The 24,277-nt window shown below is 27.3% G+C and overlaps 1 protein-coding gene across 5 annotated transcripts in view; it reads left to right on the plus strand.

Annotated features, from left to right (window-relative positions):
• Positions 1 to 24,277, plus strand: part of LOC105143007 (EGF like, fibronectin type III and laminin G domains protein pikachurin) — a 143,567-nt gene that overhangs the window by 84,677 nt on the left and 34,613 nt on the right. For all 5 annotated transcript variants that reach the window (XR_845641.2, XM_011050975.2, XM_011050976.2 and 2 more), the window contains 2 exons: positions 6,240 to 6,441; positions 17,772 to 17,916. Coding sequence is in view for 4 of the 5 variants with exons in the window: in XM_011050975.2 (XP_011049277.1) it covers positions 6,240 to 6,441; positions 17,772 to 17,916 (347 nt within the window). In the remaining variant the exon portion in view is untranslated. The remainder of the gene's footprint in view (positions 1 to 6,239; positions 6,442 to 17,771; positions 17,917 to 24,277) is intronic.

A 24,277-nucleotide genomic window follows, 5' to 3' on the forward strand; every position in this document is an offset into this window, starting at 1 on the left:
AATTTATTCAAAACCATAATTAAATTTCGACCGGAATTAAAAATCAAAATTTCAGTTGTATGTCAATTTTGGCAAAGAATATACTTCTTCTTCATAAATATCATAATTTAATTATTGAAACAATAATTACATATATTAAAATTAATATTTATAAAGAAGAGCTATATGGTTTCAGTCGAAACTGACACATAATGAGAATTCGTTTTCAGTTTCGGTAAAAGTTTTGGTCGGATTCTACTGACAGTACATTTGTAACGTCACGTCGAGGCGTAACATGAGGCACGTACAAGAAGTCATGTATCTCTAACAGAAAAATTCACTCTCAAATTGTTATATATTCACTATTGCCTTGTGTGTTTTGTACATGCTAATATACCAAAAAAAATACCTATGATATAAAAAAAATATACCTCTTATTAATGTGTAATCGAAATGCCATTTTCATTTAGAAATTAGTACCTCGAATTTAGAGATACTATGCAATACAGGATTAAGAGCAAAGCAGTTATAATTAAAAGAAAAAGACTAAATTCCAAAATATAAATGTGTTGAATAACTATAAAATAATTTATTCAACACACAACACAAAACACATACACACATTTATTCTGGCACATTTTTTTTTTATGAGTGTGTTCTATGAATTTGTGTTTGATGCAAATATATTAATAACAAATTTTTATTGTTGCATGTAAATTATCTAATTAATTCTTTTTATGATAATTTGAATGAAACACGAAATAATATTATATGTTGAAATTGGGTTTTTATGGGAGGTCTAAATGTAATAGGTACAATGTATATCAGTTTCGATAATTTTTGTTATGATGTCTGGCTGATAGACGTTGTCATATACTATAGGTATATATTCATTTTTTTAATGTTATTCTATAACCGATTCAAATCGTATTTGATAAACGCGATATTAACACAACTAAAATTATATGGAGATCTGAATGTAATAGATTCAACGTATATCATGATATAGATCTCCCGTAAATATCTTATTTAAACGTATCATAATATATTATTCTTTTTATGAGACTTCTTTAGTGAGATTCAAACTTTGGACCTTTAGATCATGAATTTTTTGCCTTACATGCTACACCATTTTTTCAATTGATAAATGTGTTACTTATTGTCTATTTATGTTATAACTGTTATAAGTCATATATGTTTAATATTATATGTTAATTCTGTAAATGTACCTGTACGTGTATTATATTTTCTTGTTCTTAATGGGAATATGTGCTCAATCTTTTATTAATGTATTTATTATAGTATATTATCATACCTGGATATAAAATTTAGATATGATATACTATTTAAATACGTTGATAATTCTTAATAAATTGTTTAAAGTAATATTTTTCCAAAATTATAAACATATTAAAAAACGTTTATTTAATTAGAATATTATTTTTATTAATATAAACGTAGATAAAATTCTGTATTTGATGAACTATACATATTTTAACGTATATGCCATATACCTATATCAATTTTATATCATATTTATGTTTAATAAACACATAATACACCAATATGTGTTCATCGAGTGATTTACTTTCATTTTAAAAGAATTATTATAAAATATACTCTTATCACTTAAAAAATAAAAGTTATTTTCTTTCTAATAATGAATTATTTATATAAATTAATTTATTATCATTTTCAGATTTGTAATCAAGAAATCGTATAATTTAAATAAACCGGAAAAAAAATAATTATTATTAAGTCCGTATGTATAATGTGAATACACAAGTAAGAGTTAAAGCCTATAATGATCGAAGCTGAATTTTAGATTAAATAATTTCCATGTGAATTTATATGAGGGTCATTTGAAAGCTTTGAGCCTCAACATGAAAATAACATTACTCGTCAAAATCCATTCTGGTACTACAATCATACGTGTTTTGAAAGATACCTGTGGAAATTGTATGTATTGCCATTTTGTACGCCCGTTGTTATTTAATTATCATTTGTGCTAGTCGATGTCGGTGTTTTTGTTTGATAAAAATCTCTATCCTCCGAGCCAAACTTTGAGCCTAGGAAACAGGAAAAAGTCGTTGGGGGTCAGATCTGATGAGTACGGTGGTCAATCAATTCGAACCTCAATTCATAAATTTTTGTCATGGCGATCGCCAATATTCGATTTTTTCCATTTTTACAAAAACACATCGACTGGCACAAATGACTGAAACAACAACTGAACCAAAGTAGCTACAATTTTCACAGTTATCTTTCAAAACATGTACGATTGTACCAAAATAATTTTGACGAGTAATGTCATCTTCATGTTGAGATAGTTTCAGATCTGTATATTATATTTGTAATCATTTGAACTGCACGCCGAATTGGCTTTTTAGACTTAGAAATGCAATTAAATTATTGTAATGATATCACAAATTAAATTAAGAAGCAATTTAATAATTTGATGCTCAATCAGGCAATCCTATTAGAGATACATTAATGTGTCCAAAAATAAAGTCAAATTAAAAAAATATAGCAATGTACTTTTTTCTTTTTTAATTTACTAAGATCACACATTTTTCCGTATGTGAAATAAAATATAAGAGAGAGAGAGAAATATATCATAATAAGGAAGTAATTTTCATAAATATCCCAATAAATATTTCCGATAAATATTTTTCTGATCAAAACGAAAATAAACTTTATTCTTCAAATAAACGTTAAATTTAGTACCGCTGATATATCCTTAACTGAATTTGAAAATATCAAATCAATAAATATTAAATTTAGTCATGCGTATTACTCTCTTACTGTATTAATTATTAACCAGCGTTATGTTTTAATATAAAATATAATAAAGGAAAATATTTTATTGTATTTAAATTCAATACTTCAACATATTCTCGAATTCTAAATGAGATTTTTCATATAAATAGTCATTCTCTTTGCAAATCATTCTCTTGCACTTTCGAACAAATGTTACAATTTATATTTATATTAACATATATACATATATTATAATTATGTATATAATTATAAATATATATTATATTCATTTATATTGACATATACATATAATCTTCTCTCATGATTGAATCAGTAAATTGTGAGAAACAAAATTGAAACTGTTTCAAGATTAATTTTATCTGAATTTCTCAAGTGAATAGTCATGGTTGTAAATATAATAAATATAAAGTTGATTTCCGAAATTTATGTAAACTCTTTCAAGATCAATATTCTTTACTAGAAATATGACTATAAATAGATCTATATTTTATAATTTTACGTAGATTGTAGCTGTTTCTGCTTTACCTACATTATTATCGTACTAAAAACATATATTTACATTTTATGTATTCACATTATATTATTTTATATTTATTATTTCATATTATTTTATATTTATTGTAAACATACACTTGTTTATGCACTTTCATTTATACGACAAGATATGCTGGAAATGCAAAATTTCCACATAAAAGACTGGCCAGTACTAAACGTAAAATGCTGAGATTTCACATTTTTTTAAATGTAAATTATTCCTCAGTTATTAGGTATGCTTTGGCGAGTGGTCAGACGATGGAATTCCGCTTTATTAGCTGGTATGAGTAATACCATTGGCAAGTGAAATTTTTAAATTTTTAGAGAGAAGAGTAAAAAGGAGAGGTATGATATTAAAAAAAGGGCAGTCTTTGGTTTACGTAATGACTTAAAAAATTTGCATATAATCTACACGATCAAAGATATGTTTTGGAACTATGCTAATGGTTGTAACCTTTGTTTTCTATTATTCCTTTTATGCCACTCCTCTCTTCCTCTAAAGATTTTAATGCAAAATTTCCGCAAAATATTTTTACGTAATTTTAATGTAAGAACCGTGTGCTATAAATTTTAAGTAGTGTAACCCGCTTAAACAGTGACACTTACTAATTGGCAGTGAGTTTTTAACGACGAAGAAATGATCTTCATTAACATTCACGTTGGAGGACAACGCGTTGAGAAAACCAGCGCTGGCTATGTCCAGCTTGGGTAGAAACTGCACAGGAGTCTTTTGATCCGCTTAATTTGCATAAAGACACGACTCGAATGCCGAAACGATCAATCAAGTCGCCGCAGGAAACGAGTTACCATCGCTGTTCTTTTCGAACGGCCACCGCTTCGATCGGTTCAATAGCTTACACGCCTCGCTTAGACCACGAGCGGCGGAAACATTGTTTCTCTCGCTCCGAAAGTTCGTTTCTCGCGTTAAGTCGAGCGCGATGCGAACATCAGACGATAACTTTGAAATGTTCGATCTTAATCAATGAGTGTTTCCTCTCTTATCCCTTGCATCTTCCGGCAATAAAGCAACTTATTTACTTGCTATGTATTTTAAATACCTTTATATAAAGGTAAAAAAGATATTTTAAAAGGTAATAGATAGAGATAATATTGTAATAAAGTGCAAGACACTAATATATTTCTTTCAATGTACTCTTGCTGTAGATTTTTAAATATGATGATTATCAGTTAATTCAATTGATATACTGTTATTGAAGATTGTTTATTTTTTATTAATTTGACTTTAGTTGATTTGTGATTTATATCAGAATTCAGAATAGAATTTTATTTATAATTTTATGTGCTACATAAAATTATGTATAAAACGTTACTGCGCAATCCTATAACTGCAATACAGCTAAGCATATTGAAAATACATGGATGTGTAATCGAAAAGAGAATTGCATTGGTTCGAATATAATATACTTGTTCTACTAGTAGAGGAAGAAATATATGGTCCGGCTATAATTTACTTATTCTACTGTGAGAGTTGAATCTATGGTCTGCCTGCGATGTACTTGTTCTACTGCAAAGAGAGAATATATGATCTGAGTGCAACTTAGTTATTCAACCCCGGATATGGAGAAATTTATATGTAGAATATTAGTATTTCGATTGCATTGACATTTTCCTATATTTTATATCACATAGGCTACATGTTATTAAGTTCTCTAATCAAAATTTTACATTACTATGCTGCATTAATATTCAGTCCCATTGTTTTATTGATAATTAGTAAATTCTACTCATTTGAAGTTAATTAAAGTTATAAATTATAATTTGAAACAATTTGCAATAATAATTAACAAAACTTTAAATATATCATTATTTTAAAAAGAAGCTATTCATATAAATAACACATATATAGCTAATTTTTTATATATGATAAAACAAATATTGCTGTGCCTAAAATCAAACTTACGACACAATCAAGAAAAATCGATCGAAAATATTTTTTCGCGCTAACATAACATGTCAGTATACGATAAATTCTTCCCGTCTTTCCGATATCACCGTTGTAATTGCGCTTACGATTGTGCCAGTCGAGCAACGCTTTGTTACACGATAGCGTCGAGGATTCCTGGCGCTATCAAGAACTGGAATTCCATTTCCAGGCCCCACGGGCGCAACTTTTTCTATTCTTCTGGTCTAGTCTGATTTATCGTCACCCTTACGCTCACGTGTTCCACGTGCTCGAGGTCTTTCTACAGGTACACCCTGCGGTACACTCATGTGATTGATACGAGGTTGTAGATCGTAGGGGTAAAGGGACGTTCCATAAGCCTCGCGTGTGGCCGGAATTCCCGATTTTCCGCTCTTTTCCCTTCCATTCGATGTATCCTTCGAAAGTGGCCGACGATACCAGCATGTTAACCATTCGCACGTATCTCGGTTGCAAATTGCAACAGATACGTATCCTTCGAGATTGCTTCGTGATATTTTTAAAAAATATATTTTAAAAAATATATTGAGAGGTTACTTTTTTAAATAATGATTGTTATAACGAATTCTATATTATAAAATAATATTTGTTATCAATAAATGATTACTGATATGTGTTGAACAAATATATAAATATGAAGAACATTAACAAAAATAAATATATTATGTCATAAAATCTTTTTTAAATATGTGAAATTTTTTATAAGTCAAAGATTTTATTAAAACTTGTTAACAGAAAATGTTTTCGTATGTTTTTGAGAATTTATATATATATAAACAGTATATATAACTGTAGTAACATCTCCATACAGACTCTCAATGTAGATATTGATTCTTTTACTGCCATATTACAAGGATTAATTTTCCAAATCTATCGCACATAATACTATAATTATATTAATATCATTATAGATATCACTAATAATTCCATTCGATTCAGCGTAAATGAAATTTACCAACAAATTCCGTTGAATCAATAAAAAGATTTTAATATTGTGTTTCAGAAGCTGAAGTAAGATCACCACGTTTCACTGGGTCAGGTTGGCTGGCTTTTCCCGCCTTACGAGCCGCTTACAAACACGTCCAATTAGAATTGGAATTTCGACCAGAAGCATGGGACGGAGTGCTTCTTCTGGCGGGAGAACGGGACGATCTTCAGGGTGACTTTATGGCCTTGATACTTCATCACGGCTTTATCGAATTCAGGTGATTAAATTTTGTTATTTAACATTACTTAAATACAGTGTTGGGTATCTAAATATATTTATAGAGATACATTTTGTGTATCTAATCTATATCTGAGGTACATTCAAATTCAAATATTTGTATCTGTATCTAGATAAAAAAATACAACATCTGAACTGATTTTCAGATGCATTTTTCAGATACATTTCTTCAGCATAGTTATAATTCCATTTTATGTGTGATTATCGATTGATTTCATTCCGCAGAAAAAAACAGCTTTGCTGTTGCAAAATTCTACAACATGATTATTCTTTCCTTTAATTCCTCACTGGATCTAAATGCGAATCAGTCATATTAAAGAATTTTACAATACACAGCTGCTTTTTCTGCTGAACGCAACCAGTGATCTTAGATTGTGGAATTTCTAACGCATGTATACAGATTGTTTGGAAATTAGTGACAAGTCTTTCGTACAGGGATAGAATGGACTAAACTGAGAAGAAAAGTTCTCTACCATTTTGCAATTTTTGCAATAATTAACAAGATATTAATTGCTAAAAATTGCCGAGACGAAAATTGTTAATTTTCTTCTCATTCAATTCTACGAATTTTTTTAGAATTTTTTATCAATATTTTAGGACATTTTTTCATTTTTACCAACATGAGAAATTACAGTATTAAAAAATTCTGAAAAAATTCTGAAAAAATTCTTAGAGTTCTATGAGAAGAAAATAAACAATTTTTGTCTCTTGCAGTTTTCCTATAAAGGTGATAGTATTTGAGTAAAAAATTATTGAAGACCAATTTTCAGCAATTTTTAGCAATTAATATCTTGTTGATTATTGCGAAAATTGCAAAACGGTAGAGGACTTTTTTTCTCAGTTTAGTCCATTCTAGCTCTGTGCAAAAAACTTATCACTAATTTCCAAACATCCTGTATAGTTTAACTGGAAACACAATGTTTGAAACATTTTTAGTTTATAAAACTATGATGGATAATAATGATGAATAATATCGTCTTATAATTCTTATCCAAAATGATTTTACGATGATTTAAATTATAAGTTATTTCAATTATCATAAATATATTATTTATAAATATAATAAAAATGAATGAATAAATGATTCATTTAATTTTTTACACATTACATTTTTTACACATTACCATTATTACAATAAAATTAATTTAAGGGTATCTGAAATGTATCTGAAGATATTTTTAAAGTATCTAATATCTGTAGCTATATACATTTTAATATATATATATATATATATATATATGTATCTATATGTATCTATATTTAGATATTTCGTACATGTAACTGTATTTGTATCTAAATAAATTTCAAGAGTATCTTACCCATTACTGCTTCAATATCAGTCGAACGATTAGTAATAATTGAGGAGCTTTCAAAATAGGTTTTGTCCAAAATTTTATTTTTTTAATTAGAGGTAGTGTTCAGTGTTGAAAGATTCATATTATTGTATAAGCTGAGATGTTCAGAAAGCATTTTTTCATTGTTAATTTATATGCTAAAAAAAAGAGATTTCGAAGTGCATTATGTTTTTTTTAAGAGACAAACAAAATGCATTTGTTTAACACTTTTAACAATTGTTTAGCAATTTTGTTTAATATTTCACATCCTGATTATTGTTATCTTCTGTAAAGTGCGTAATTTTCTTATGTTTGTAATTTCTTTCTTTCTCGTTTTCTGAAAATTACAAATTTTAGATAAAACGTATTTTGAAAGTCTGCTCCTCAATTAATATATTAAAAATGATTATGCGATTTTTTATTGTTTATCTTATAATATGTTTATCTTATAATATTCGCATGTAATAAGAGAATTAAAACTGTTAAACTTGCACAAAACTATTTAATTAATTAAAAGATGAACACAAAAACATTTGATTTTAAATTTATAACGAGATTAGCAAACAATATCATGAAAGAAATATGGAAAAAAACAAACTGTAATAGGATTAAATTCACAGAAGATAAATAACATCTGAAAAAATATTAATTTAGAACTTAAGAAATTGTTGTAAATATCTGATTGTAAGTGTGATGAAAATTCTACAAGAACGTAAACTTCTTAAATATCAAAAACAAAATTCAACGATTTTTTTATCCTAATAAGAAGAAGCATGTATTAAATATAAAGTTACAAGACACTTTATAGGACATTTTGGCGTTATAATTTCAGAGACTTCGCCGTGAGTTTGACGTGGTCATTAATTAAGCATTCCGTGCCGGGACTAATTTTTCGTTTACAGCTTAATAAGCCGTGACTTAATGGAGCGCACGTACGATTTATGAACGCAAAAACTGAAAGTTTACCTTTTGCAATATAGTCTGATCCCATTTCACCTCTTTTACAACGTTTTGCGCCACCCCATCGACGGGAAACTTTTTCGCCGTGAAAACGATGCCGTAGGATTTATTTTACAACGCACTACGTAAAGTTTCACCTACAAGTACATTTGCAAAGTGTTATATTATCATATGACACTTCTAATATTACGACGTTATTTTCCTCAATATTGCAATATATGTAATAACGTACTCAAACATTGAATTATCCGATTACAATAAGTATAATTAACAATATATATATTTACACATAATTTAATGATACTGAATATAAAAATAATATAAAATTTATTTGAAAAATATTTTTATGTTTTGAGAAGTATTTTCAAAAATTATTTTATTATTACTTTTTTTTTTATCGAGAGCAATGTAATTATATGACTTTAATAAATTAAAAGAACAGAATGAGAAAATCGCAATGCTTTTATAAGGATTTAATTTTTCCATTTATTAAAATTATATGATTTTATTTTTATCTTGACAAAGATAATAATCTGAAAAATAATCTGAAATTAATAATGATAAATAAATAGTTATCTCTCAAAAAGAAAATATAGTTTATATAGTTTATATTCTACAAATAATAGATTTAAGAATTCTTTAAAACACAAAGTAATTAACTTTGTTAATTATTTACAATAAAAAAACCTTATTAGGTTGGAAAATAATGGGCTCGTTGTCATGCTGTTACTGTTTTTGTTATATTTTTTCGATAACGATCGCATTTGTGTCTCTGAATGTTTATAAAAGTAACAATAACGAATTCAGTCATTATTTTTATCATTACTTTAATTTCTTATTATCTTTATAACTGTTCAATGGATCACATATTTTTAATTTGCTAAAAATATTTTATAATAGAAATTTAAATATTAAAGAATGTTTTATATTTTAAACTGCATTGCTAAAACTGAGTAATATACGTATATACAACGAACTATAAATTTTTATTATTGGCAATAAATATTGGTATGCACTCTTAATAACGACATTAATATTTAAAACCAATGTTTAATAAAAACTTTTAATAAAAATCTACGTTTGTAAATTACAATCTAATTTTCTAAAGATAAGCATGTATTAAAAATGAAAATATTAATTTAAAGAATTATTGAAGATTTATTTTAAATAAGTTTTAATATGAAAAATTGTTTGATATAAAAAAAAATTTGCTATAAAATTAGTTTAGAATTTTAAGTTTCAATATTGATTTTTATAATTAATATTGATTATTAAATAATCTAATTTTTAAATCTAGTATCTTATTTCAATAAAAAAATAATAAAAAAGATAATGAATCGTTACTTTTTAAATAATGGTAAGGCATTATTTTTTAAAATTAATAACAAATAGATAACGGGATATTAAGAGTTATTTTTTACAGAAAATAGCGGTAACGCGTTACTTTTATGAAATAATGTTCCCAATCCTCATAATTAATATTTATTTTTCATATAAAATCAATTGTTACTTTAAGCAACGCTAATTAGTTTATAAAACGAAGCACAAAATATACAAAATATAGCATTTGGAATTAATTTAATAAGCAAGAAGTAGAATAATTACCACATATTTATTTTATATAATGTTAAATATTTTATAGGTTTAATTTTATGGGAATATTTATAATTAGAATTGTTTTAGCAGTATATATACAACACGGGTAGTATTATATTGGAATATTTACAATTAAAATTGTTTTAGCAGTAAACACACAAGTTGTGCACAATGGCTACGTTTAGCAGAAAAAGCAGCTTTACAACTGTTATAAGATTTTTTAATATAGGGTTGTCCAAAAATTAAAGACTCTTATTGTTTTTCGGCGACAAGGAAATTGTTTCTCAAAAGTTGGCTACTGCTGCTCTCGTAATTGTTTATATATGATGTATAGATAGCAAGAACCAATTATATTAAAGAATCTTATATCGTTTGCAAAGCTGCTGTTTCTACTAATAGCAATGGAGTAACAAAATTGAGCCGATAGGTAATAGCTCTATTCTACAATTCTATTATTTATTATTTTTTATTATTACTTTTTAAAAAACAATCGCGACAAATGTTATGTACTAAACATTACCATATCTTAGAGTTACTACAAGCATTTATTAACTCGTATTAATAAAAATTGAAATAGTAGTGATAATCCCTTATCGAAGTACACATGCGTTTTTTACGCGATTTATTAACTTATATATAAAATTGTTAATCTCGCAAATAAACAAAGCTTGGTCGAACGAATTTTCAGATTGCAAAAATTTTCATAAATCACAAATAATATACTTACAAATGCCAAATTTATACTATGTAAATGACAGTATTAACATACAAACTTCATTACGACTGTGCTTATGAATTAAATACATGGCATTTGTTTGGAGTAGGAATCAGGACGACAGAAAATAGAGATTATAAATTATTGTTTCGCGATATACATATACGATAATTATCTCCTCAGCAACACTTGGATCAAGTATATATAGTATCGCTCTCTATTTAAATGTAATTTGCTTAATATTTCGATACTAATAATGTGAAATAATATATCGAATCGAGTTGTTCAGCTAACGAGAAGTCGTGATATATTGAATATGTATTGATAATTAAATTTAAAAAGCAAAATATTTAAAGTTTATTTCACAATATATTAAATATCTCAAAGAGGACTGAGTTAAGGCTGACCTGTAGCAGACCTGAGTAGTTTGTCTTTATTAGGTATCTCTCTACAGTCTACAGAAATCTATCGCCTGTACCGTGTTATTATTCATGCGATGAATCGGTAGGATAAACTCGGACAAGATGACCACAGTTTTTTAAAATAGAAAAAAATATACGTTTATTTTTTTTTATTTCTAATATTTCTTAATACTTATTTCTAATATTTTTTATTTCTAATAAAATGATATATCAAATGAGTGTTTGGTATATCATTTTATATTGAAGCATACAGTAGTAAAAACTATATCAAAATTAAAGATGCATGTAACATTTTGTAAAATGATAAATAAATATATAATGATATTGCACACAATGGTCGACATAAAAACAATTTTTTTTTTTAAATAAATTTCTATGAAAAGCAATGCGTATGTGTGTTACTTGTGTTACTATAGTCATAGTATTTATAAATAATTGTAAAAATGGAAATACAAATTATAGGGGCTATATTCTAAAATATCGCATATGAAAATATTATAGTATACATTAAGTATATTATAGATTTCGTTAGTATTTTTGTATACAATTTTTTTTAGAATAAAAAGCTCCGCATTATAGTTTACGTATCTTTGTATGTAATATTGATTACGCCAGCTTAACTATACCTAATTTATTTAACATTAAAGCAGCTTTTAATGGACACATGCACAACTTTGCAGATAGTCGAAAATAAAATATAAAAATATTACATCATATTTTCGTAATATAATTATTTTAACTAGTATACGCACATAAATATATTACTGTAAATATTGATTACTCTTTGAATGACTATAGAGATGAAAATGACCGGAAAAATTAGAAACTTTAAATAAAAAAAAACTCGGTAAAAGCAGTTTTTTCTTTAATTCTTGGAAATTTTTTACTAACATATATTTTTTGGAACATTTGACGATTTTGACGCTATATTATTCTAGAATTTAGTTTTTGCATGTAAAAGATTTTTGTTGAAAGATAGCTGAAAATCAAAATGTATGTAACACACTAAGTGAGTACAATAAATGTACTACAATAAGATTAAGTGACGGTGGTCACTTAATCGGTGATCTATGGATATGAACGTTACACGGAGAAAATTTTTTTTTTAAATTTACCTTGAAAATATGATAGTTGTGGTACAATACAATATTTTAAAGATTTTTACCATGCAATACTATTAATAAAATTAATCAAATTTATTTTATACTTTATTGTAGTTTTATTAATAAATGAAAGAGATTTACATTAAAATTCTTTGAAATACAATATTGTTGTCCCATGACTATCATATTTTCAGAGTAAGAAAATTCTAAGAAAAAATTCTCTCTGCGTATCGCATAATTTTTGGGTAATATTTTGTACTTTATCAGTAAAATATATATATAAACTAATCAGAGTTAACGCCAATTGTTCGAATATACAGAATTCTCTTTATTCTCGTGTGAATGTAACAAATTTTGTACTGTGATTTAAAAAATTAAGTAATTTCTTTGGATACTATTATTAACATAAATAATATTTTATTAGAATAATTTATGCTGCTTTTGTTGTACATTTGTTGTAATTGTATACTTGTTAAATAACTACTGAAACAACGTTCACAGGACTATTTTTGATATTATATTGGGACTCTCTTCAATTAATTTAATTAAATTAAAATTTAATTAAAATTTAAAATACGTATAATTACAACCAATATTATTTACAACAAGACAATATGTATTAATTATATTAAAATATTATCTGTGTTAACAACAATGTATGAGCCATTTAGTTTTTAAAATTTGAGTAAAATATAAATTATCTATCGTTCATATAATTAACGTATACTTCAGTCATTGTCAATAAAGGATATTAATTTCATTAGACATCGCAACAACTCAAAGATGTTTCCATCTTGATTTAAGAAATTATAATTATAGAGAATTAATATTAAATAATGTTAAAATGACGTAGACATCAAACGTTTTAATAACGAATAAGTATCTAGAAAAACGAATTCTTTATCTTTTTCTATATTTTTTAATGAATTTTACATATTTTGATTAAAAAACCATTTTGAATCATAAAGAACCCGTTTCTTACCTGATACTTTTTTTGAAATAAAAAACCTATTTTTTTAATCTCTAAGAATGACTACAAAAATGCACTATTTAGCAATTATTGGAAAAATCACAGCAGCCTATGGCCATAATATCCGAGTTTACCCTAATAACAAAGTAAATTACTTCATATGTCGTATTACTTTTGTTGAAATTTGATTCTTTTTTTACGAACAGTTAACAATTTGTATGATTAATTAACTTTTACGATCAACTAAATTTTGATTATATGTTTTCGCATGATTGCGTCTCAATTAATCACTAATTCGACTTTATTAATTAGATAGTATTGAAATATCAATATCATTTTCGAATCTGTCGGTCATAAACGAAATATCGCATACGAAACAGATCGACTTTAAATTAAACGTTCAATGATGTGTCACTAATGAGATTCGTAATCAAACTTGTATTTTAATATTCATCTATGATCTTTACATCTAACAAATTCAGAATTTATACAATGTGATTTAATAAAATTCTTTGCCATTTGAGATTTTTTATTCATTGTATATACATATGTATGTATATATCAGGGTTGACAAGTAACGTCATTACCGTTACAAGTTACTTTTTTTGGTAACATTTGAGCAACGATATTACATTTTCTTCTGAATAACGTTCATGATAACGCAGTTAAATTTTTGGGATAATGGTAATGATTGCACTAGTTACTTTTATCGTTACTTTATTTCTATTTAAAAGTTTTAATCATAACTAGAGCGTATATACATATTTATCAGTCTTTTAGTTTTTTCCTCTACTAAAAACAGAATTCTTCCATCTTTTTTATAGTTACCGCAAGAATCTGCATATAATAGCGTTTTTCATTAGCAGAATTAATACGCATTCAGTGCACTTTAAAGCCGCTGTATAATCGACGTAAAGATGTATGGTTAATAAAAATATAGAAACGAGTTAAACTGCGAAATTCTCAATACATTTTATTATGTTATTTGATAAAATATACTTTAAGCATTTTATCCTCTCAGATATCTCATTTTTACATTTAGATTAGAGTTGTGTACAACGACTTTAATGTGCATTGAGTGCGCACAAATTCTGCCAATAAAAAATATTCTTGATACTAATATTCTATTAGTATCAAGAAAAAAAGTAACAAAAATAACGATTCGTTACATTTTGAGTAACAGTAACGGTAACCAATTACTTTTGCAAATCAATAACGAGTAACAAGTTACTTTTTAGGAAAAAGAACGATAACAAGTTATTTTTATGAGGAAACGTTGCCAATTCTGGTATATATATATATATATATTAGACTGACAAGAAAAAAAAAATTTTTTGTTTAATCGGCCTCTCAGCTTAAAAGCTTTCATTTGATCATTTTTTCATATTAAGCAGTATTTCTTGAGACGTATATCATAGAGCTAAATAAATTATTGCATTGTGTTCAGCGATCAAAAAGACATACAGTACCACATTTAAAATCCGGATTAAGCCATTTTTGTATCAAATCAAACATGTATTAAAAAAAATCGAAACTGATTTAAAAATTGCTCACTAGCGACCCCTAAATCTTAATATTTTTAAATAAAAATTTGTGTTCTTTTGGCATGAAATAGAAGCTTTTGAGCTGAGAGGCTGATTAAAAAAAAATTTTTTTTCTTGTCAATCTAATATATATATATATATATATATATATATATATATATATACACATACAAATATACACAAAACGAATAAAAAATATATATACATACACGCGTGCGCGACAAATTTGCGAATGTCAAGAAGATTACAAAACTTCATACTCTTTTCGCGTTCTTCTTCCGTTGCAATATATAATAGTAAAATGCACGTCGTGTGAGATTAATGTCGGGAATACCATGTAAAGTGCTGTGAGATAATCTTATTCTGGTAATTAGTACGTGTAATCGTAATTAATTGTGTTTTCGCGAGTGTCGTGAGTGCAACGAACGAATGTGACAATGAGAGGAAGAGGAAAATGTGTAGAAGGTGTGGTGCGCGTGAAGCTATCATATATAAGGTGAATAAATATAATATTTCATAGAGAGACTTATTACTTTAGAATAGATATAGTATTCGAAGATACAAAGATACAATAATACAAATATATATGTAAATATATTTGTGGAATTAATAGAATTTGTCAATTTTTTAAACATTTTATACAATTGTCAAGTATAAGTAAGATTTTTAGGAGAGTCATAATTTAAATTATTGAAAACACTACGAAGATACATAGTACATTAATAATTTCATTTTGTTAAAAGTGATCTTTTGTCAAGGAGAATATAATACTTTTAATTTCTGTATTCATTACTGAGATAATTAATAAAAAAGCAAGAAAAAAAAGGAAAAAGAAAATTAATTCATATATAATATATAAAGTACCGACATATATATATATATACATTTTTGTGATATTTTATTGAAATGATGATTTTTTATTTGAATTTCTTTATGGTGTTTGTATTTTCCTCGTGATTAAAATAACATGTTTATATTCGTTCAATACATATGTATATAAAATAAAATATCTATTATATTTTAATACAAGAGAAAAATTGTTAATTCAGTTACTTTATTTTTTCTTTTTTAAATTGTTAAAGTAGAATTTAAAATCTGTGTTTTAACCTTTATAATTCTAGGATTAAATATTATATGAGTTGTAAGAATAGTGCTACATTTACAGGTTTTTATGTTTCACAAATACATAACTAAAAGAACATAAATATTTCAGCGTTAGCTATTTCAACTGATTTATTTAATTAGATATTTTAAATAATTTAATTTAAAAAAATATTAATATTATTATTAATTATTTATTTTTATAATATATAAGTCAATTTTATTTTTAATAAAGAAGGATTATTAAAAAGAATATCAAAATTACTAAATGTCATATGAACATATAACCTAAGTATAAAACAGAGATATGAATAAGAACGTAACAGATATAGCGATTTATTTAAAAAGGGAATATATATTTTCCAGAAATTTAATTTTTGTGATAACTTCTATTCAGGTGAAATTATATTGCGGGATTGCAGGATAAAGGGATTGAAATCATAGATCATATACCAAATTCATAGACACATTCATCAAACGTGCCGCGTAATTTATTCATTGATATCAGAGGCTGCCTATTGTTTCCAGATTCGTTTCCACAATTCATTATTCGAACACTAAATGCTTATGGATTTATTGTTCTGTTAACTAAGCAGAGTATTATTGTATACGCTTACATAACACTGGTTTACTTTTGAAATGATCGTAAATAGATTATTGTCACTGATGATGATTCCTATATTATGACAAACCTTGCCAACAATATTCCGAAACAACCGCAAATATTATTGAATGCTAATCATATTCTTCTCTTCCCGTCAAACATTAATAAAAGTTTATTATGTATTACGATATCGAGAGATATTTATTTATTATTTAATTATTATATTTAACAGACCGCTGAAATAAGTAAATATATAAAAAAAATTTGTTTATTTAAAAAATATTGGAATTTATAATATGTAGCGTTGTTCTTGTTTCTTTTTTGTTTATATATATATATATATATATATATATATATATATATACGTACAAAAACGTTATAAATATAAGAAAATTTTTATTGATTTTAGTGATAATTCTTCCTATATTTATCACGCTTTGTATATGCATTGAGATTAGACAAAAAAAAGCAGAATAATGCTATACATAAAGTAAATTGATTTGCAATATTTTTTTAAATAAATTTATTTTTTAATTATTGATTTAATGTTATGATGGTACATTATCCTGAATCAATAATTTAAGAAAAAAAATGTATTTCAAAAATATATAAAATAAATTTGCTTTATATAACAATCTTATCTTTCTTTTTTATATATTAGTATGAGTTTCTATATGAAACTAACTTACTATTTTATTGCAAAATAAAATAAATTTTCGATAAAGCTGGCTCAAGCAAACGAGCGTGAATATGCGGAAGTGAACGATTTGCTTCAATGAATACCACCGTAAATACTGGCGACGCCATTTGCTCATTAAAACAGGTTTATTTGCATGATTTTGGCTTCATGTATATCAAAAGAACATATTATGAATTCCGTACCGAGAACGCCCAATATTCCACACGACGTATCTAACATTTCCAATCGATTAACATTACCTCCATATCTTTCTGCGATAAGGTTTGATTGTGGCAGCGGTGTGGGCACCGTGAGGAGCACGGAAACGGTGAAACTGAATGAGTGGAACACCCTGAGTGTCTACAGACATCGATGGGATGCCTGGATCCAGCTGAATCAAGAGAAGAGGGTAGAGGGACGATCGAAGGTAAGGGCACTTCATTTTATTTCCATCAAGGCCAGACGCCGGATATTATTTACCCGCATATACCGCGAATTCAAGGAGGGAATCGATATTCCGCAGTGAGGCGGGACGTATTATCGGGATTACCAGTGAGAGTTTATTCGAATTCTCGAGATTCTTACGGTGACGTTCACACGCTCGATCGCCTCCCCTAGGACTTTTCGCTCGTGTTCTACGTAAAAATAGAATGAGAAAACGAAATTCAATTGATTGCGATAATAGTAATTCATTGTCGCTCGTAGCGATAAATAAGCATTGTGTTTCATTATGTACACATTAATTTGAAATATTATTTATTAAAATCTCTCTCTCTCTCTCTCTTGTTGTTGTTTTAATAGATTTTTAGTTAAAATAATTATAAAAGATGCACGAATTAACGATATAATAGAAAATAAATTTATAATTCGTATAAAATTATACATTATATCATGTATCAACGATACTTACTTATTTTATTCGAATATGTCAACGTTTATGGTCAGCTGCAGTAAAATAAAATTATTTCTATTCGACGAAATCTACTTTCATGAAAAGTTTAATGGCACCAGGGCGGAACCAACATTAAACGCTGTTGTATCTCACGGAAACTTCCCGGAAACTTTAATGAGAGAATGTAGTCCGGAAATTGAAGAAACGTTCTTACATTTCGTAACTTCTTTCTAGGGTATTTCATGTGGGCAAAATTTTTGACTTTCTTTTTTTTTTATTTTACGCGCAAAGTTGAAACTTCGTTGCGAGTTATATTGATATGTGCTAAAACACATTATACAATGTTGCCGCAACAAAACTTCTTGAAAATTCTTTCTTTGCTTTCTTAAAAATTCTCATTTTGCTATAGAAGCAGCAAAAGCTTCGCATGAGAAGTTCCCTGTATTTTCGCTATCCTAGATATTGCAAGAAATAAGATGTAAACTTTGAAAAGGTCACAATTCCCTCACCACACAAAGTAATAAATCTTATATTGTTTTACATAACAAAATATATACATATATATATATATATATATATATATAAACAATATTTTCAAAGTACATTACGTAGAACATTTTTAATAAAATGATTACTTAATTAATATGATTACTTAATTTAAAGTTAAGTGTATAAATGTGTGTCACAAATATGTCATTAAAAATTAGAAAGTTACAATAAATTGTAACTTTTCTCAACATCGTTGTTTAAAAAGATATTGACCAAAGAATTCAAAGTAAATAAATACGAAATAAAGATAATTATGAGATAATAACATATATATAATGAATGAGAAACTGAAAGTACGAATAATCTGATATAAATGGCGCGGGCGGAGGTTAAAAGCGAAGAACCACACCCCAGAACGAGGCCGCACCTTCTCGATCAATCTAATCAGAAAAAAGTGCCACTACCCATAAAACATGTCTGAATAAGGTACTTCCGGCCAAGTAATCATCTATCGATTTCGCTCTTTCCCATATTAATCCGCTTCAATCAATTACTTTCACGTTCGTTCAGAGTTTGTTAAAATAACGTAAGTAGAAGATCGCGTAATAAAGCAAATCCACGTAATAAATGGAAATTCGTCGAAATGCATTTAAATATTGCAGAAATGTATCGTTACGTAGCCATTGTGTCAATTTATGTAATTGTCGATTAACAGTCAACTAAAATTGGAAACAAAGTTTGAGAAATATATTTTAGTATTTGTATCTTGAGTATAAGTAAAAATCAAATAATATTATAAATAAAATTATTTTAATTTTATTTAAGAATTTTAAGCACGATCGTATGTGTGAATACATCAAATACGATAAAGAAAGCCAAGAACGGTCAAAGTTTATTTCAGATTGAGAGCCGAAAAACTTTCGGTTTCAACACAATCATTCTGAAACGCTAATAACCTTCCTAAATTAGAATAGGCAGAAAGAAAGTAAAAAACTTATTGCGAAAGATATTACCTCAGCCAGGATCATATCTAAAATAAATTAATTTAATATAAGAATATATAATGAATTATTTGAAACATCCAACTTTAACCGTTCTCGGCTTTCTTTATCGTATTTAATTTTACTTATTTTTAATATAACAAATTTATTGATATACATATCATAGTATATCATATTTTTTACAACCTTATATTTATTCCAAAACTTACATTTTAATTTGTAACTTATAAACTCAAAATAAATATAAAAAATATTTATTATTAGTATTATTAACATCAATAATAATTCAAATATATATATAAAAATAAAAAGATTCTTCTTTTTTATAATTTATGTAATTATAGAATATCAGTTGCATATTGGCAAGTATTAATATTGTATACGCAATATTATCGCCTATTAAACAGAAATAATTATTTTATAATTATGAAGAGAAAGAGAGACAGAGAGAAACAATAATCATTACAACAATTCCTATCGATTCAATTATCTCATATTACCAAATTCAATTCATAGATCGCAAAATTTCAGTATTCAATTACATTTGAATAGGATAGAAATCTTTTTCTATTATTGTTTAAAAAATATACAGATATATCAAAGATATTTTCGTTTTTTCATGTACTATGATATGATGCATTAGTAAATTTTTATTTGCAACATATATATATATATATATATATATATATCGCGGAATTAATTAATCATAATAATCAATTAATACATTTAATCTCCTAAACTTAATATTATACAATATTAGATTATATTGTAATAATTTAATTATAGTTTTAACAACTAAAATAGAATCAGATTAGTTTCACCCTGGTTACAAACTTTCGCGTCTTTAAAGTTTGAAAATCGCGCTTAATTAAAAGTCAATGATTTAATTTACGATGCTTCAACGTGCCGCAGAATAATGTAACTCCTTTCTAATGCAAACGCCGTATAATGTTCTTTGACGCACGTTTTCATAGTTCGTTTTGCAAACGAATACACAAATCTTATTGTCAACTAATCCGTTACTTGTTTTAATTGTATTCCGTACTTGTTACGCATTTCTTGCTCTTTTTTCTTAATTTGGTTTGCATCGTTTCTTCTGCGACGCCCATTTGCCTTGTTATTTTGCAAATGAGATGCAGCGCCGAGAACGAAGGATCAGAAATGTAACTAAGACTTACGAAACGTTTTTACACTGGTTATAATGGATAACCTTTCAGGAAAAAATGTAAAGTACTAGATTACTATTATATTTTACAAAGTTCTTATTAATTTGAATGTTTAATAATAGATTCTTATATACTCTTAAATTTTTAAACATAATTACTTATCCTCTGTTGCACAATTTGTTATACATTTTACAAAATAAATTGACATTAAGAGAGAGAGAGAGAGAGAGAGAGAGAGAGAAAGAGATAGAAGATACTTTTAAAAAATTATTTAGTAAATGTAAATATATAAATATGATGAACATATTCAAGTTAATCGAGTTTGATAATTACCAATGAGTGAACACTGAATATTAAGAGAGCAAGTACCGTCGATAAATGTCTCATCTACTTTTTTCTACCAATCCTCTTTCTTCAACGAGTCTCTCAGGCATCCAGTATAGCGGTATGATAACGAGGAATTATCGGTTGGTTCTCGACCCATCTGTTTTTCCCAGGCTAGGTTTAATTACCTTTAAAATCGGGCAGCATCGCCGGCAAATGGCTTCGCGTTTCAAGCCCACTTTATCCTAGAGTGCCATTAAGCACTCGGTGTCCTAACGACAGCGTCGTAATTAGAGAAGCCATCCCTGACCTCTCCGCTGTCTTCTTCTGTTCTCACCAGCTTTTTCTCTTTTTTCTCTCGCCCACCCTCCCTCTTTTTTCCCTTTGCCACATTCTCTTTTCTTTGGAAAAAAGAACAAGAAGCTAAAAAGAAACTGATAACCAAAGCCTTCGCGATCGCGCGCACGATCTTTTCATCCGATTTGAGGAATTTCCTTTAAGAATGGAATTCGAGAAGCGACGATAGCCTACGATCGCGCGAGACGCGTGCGTTTGAATACAAAATGCACGATAAAACGACGTCATGTATGACAATGGGCATAGTTTGTCGTCGATAAAAGGTAGAAAATGTGAAAAATGCGCCATACAAAAATAACACGGATTTTAGAAAACATGAAAGAATTTTCTATTTTGTCATTCATAATGTTATCGTGCTCCTTTTGCAATTATTGCTCCATCATAGTTATCGACTTTAATTTTAATTTATTCATTTTATAATTAGTGTTTCTTGACTCACAGTGTATTATTTGATTAAAGACTTTTTGCAACAATTTGTCACAAACATCTTAACATTTAAATTTTTTAATTAAATAAGAGGAATCCTATATTCTGGTAAAGCGGATTTTAGCGCTTAAATAATACTGTGTGGATTACATATTTGATTCTGCAAATCGTGTGCCAACATCTTTTTTAATCTTAAAAATCAATCAGAACCAGAACCAGAGTATTAAATCACTTATCAAGCAATTTAATAATTTTCGATGCTAATAAGCATAAAAAATTATTAAATTTTATAAGAATATTAATATAATCAGATATTAATAAGAATTTTAAATTTGCGAATAATTTATTGAGAAAAATATTGCTTCAACTGGGATTTAAACCCGGATCTCTTGTATTTCTTGCAGACATCCTCACCATTCGATCACCGAGGTAATATTTGTCAATTTAATAAATGATATTACTACTCTAGCTCTGCACATAATTGCATTTCGAAATAGATTTCGACGCGCGGTTTGTAAAATCAGATATGTATATATAAACTTATAAACATTTAACTCTTTGCTGCATAGTGTCCTGTATAAAAGACGTTTCCTACTACAGTTTGCATTTATAAATTTAAAATAACAAATCCAAAATAGCGTCAAAATGATTAAGACGTGTTGAATTCTATAGCTTTTTTAATAAAACTTTACATATACAGGATGTTCCGAATTTAAATGTCTAAACTCGGAACATATAGAGGATTGATAAAGTAAGAAAAAAAAGTCCTGTAGAGATATGTTCGTTGTTTTGTTTTGGAAAAAAATCGTAAAAAAGACAAAACGTAGTTTTCATTTTTATACTTTCTCATTACTTATTTATGTTGTATTTATTCATTTGCTTAATGTAGATATTGTTATATAAATGTTGGCCTTTTGCAGCAATGCAAGCATTGCATTTAGTACGGATAGCTTATGTTGCAGTCAAATACTGATCTGGCGATTTGATGCACTGCAGCCTCGATTCGATTTCTCAATTGTTCTCTTGAATTGACTAGCGATGAATAAACTTCCTGCTTTGGGACCCCTCCCCCCCCCCCACTAAGAAGTCCAGTGATGTCAAATCAAGTGATCGGGATGGTCAAGGTATTACTCCTCCACATTCAATCCATCATCGTGGATAATGGTCTGTCTAGCCAAGCTCGAGTAATTGTGCTATGATGAGCTGGACATTCGTCGAGTTGAAACCTCATTTCAATCCTTATTGCAGGATGTCTTCTAAATAATCAAAGAAATCACATGGAGGAGTAGTACCTTGGCCACCCCGATTACTTGATTTGACACCATTGGATTTCTTTATGTGAGGAATAAACTTCCTGAAGCAGGAAGTTTATTCGCCAGTCAACTCAAGAGAACAATTGAGAAATCGAGTCGAAGCTGCAATTCATCAAATATCGCCAGATCAGAATTTGGCTGCAACACAAGCTGTCCGTACTAGATGTAATGCTTGCATTGCTGCAAAAGGCCAATATTTTGAATAATATCTACAAGCAAGTGAATAAATACAACATGAATAAGTAATGAGAAAATACAAAAATGAAAACTACTTTTGTCTTTTTTGTGATTTTTTTCTAAAACAAAGCAAAAACGAGCATATCTCACAGAACTTTTTTTCTTAGTTTATCAATCCTCTAAACGTTCTCGAAGTTTAGACATTTAAGTTTGGGACGCCTTGTATATAGATACATAAGATAAATAAATAAATGCAGAAATAATTAGGGTGATAAAATGGGATGAAATCATTCTTTATACATATATAGAACAATTTTTGGTTTTTTTTTCTTATATCTCAAAGTTCGAAATATCAAAAAAAGTTTTATATAAAAGTTTTATAATAAAAATTATATTATTATATTATAAAATTATATTATCTCTATTTAATTACATTAGCAACATTAGAAAAAAATTTTTTTAATTTATCTTTTTGCAATCGTTTGTAGGAAAAAATATCTATTGCATATCTTCCACCATTATCCATTATTTTTTAAATTTTGAGATTTGTAATTCCAAAACGATTCCAAAACCTATATATTAAAATTCAGTAAAATACGTTCAATAAAAAAATTTATGCAACAAAAGGTTAAGCTAAGACTCG

This window comes from Acromyrmex echinatior, chromosome 3, assembly GCF_024713525.1.
Source record: "Acromyrmex echinatior isolate Ae372 chromosome 3, ASM2471352v2, whole genome shotgun sequence".
Lineage (NCBI taxonomy): Eukaryota > Metazoa > Arthropoda > Insecta > Hymenoptera > Formicidae > Acromyrmex > Acromyrmex echinatior.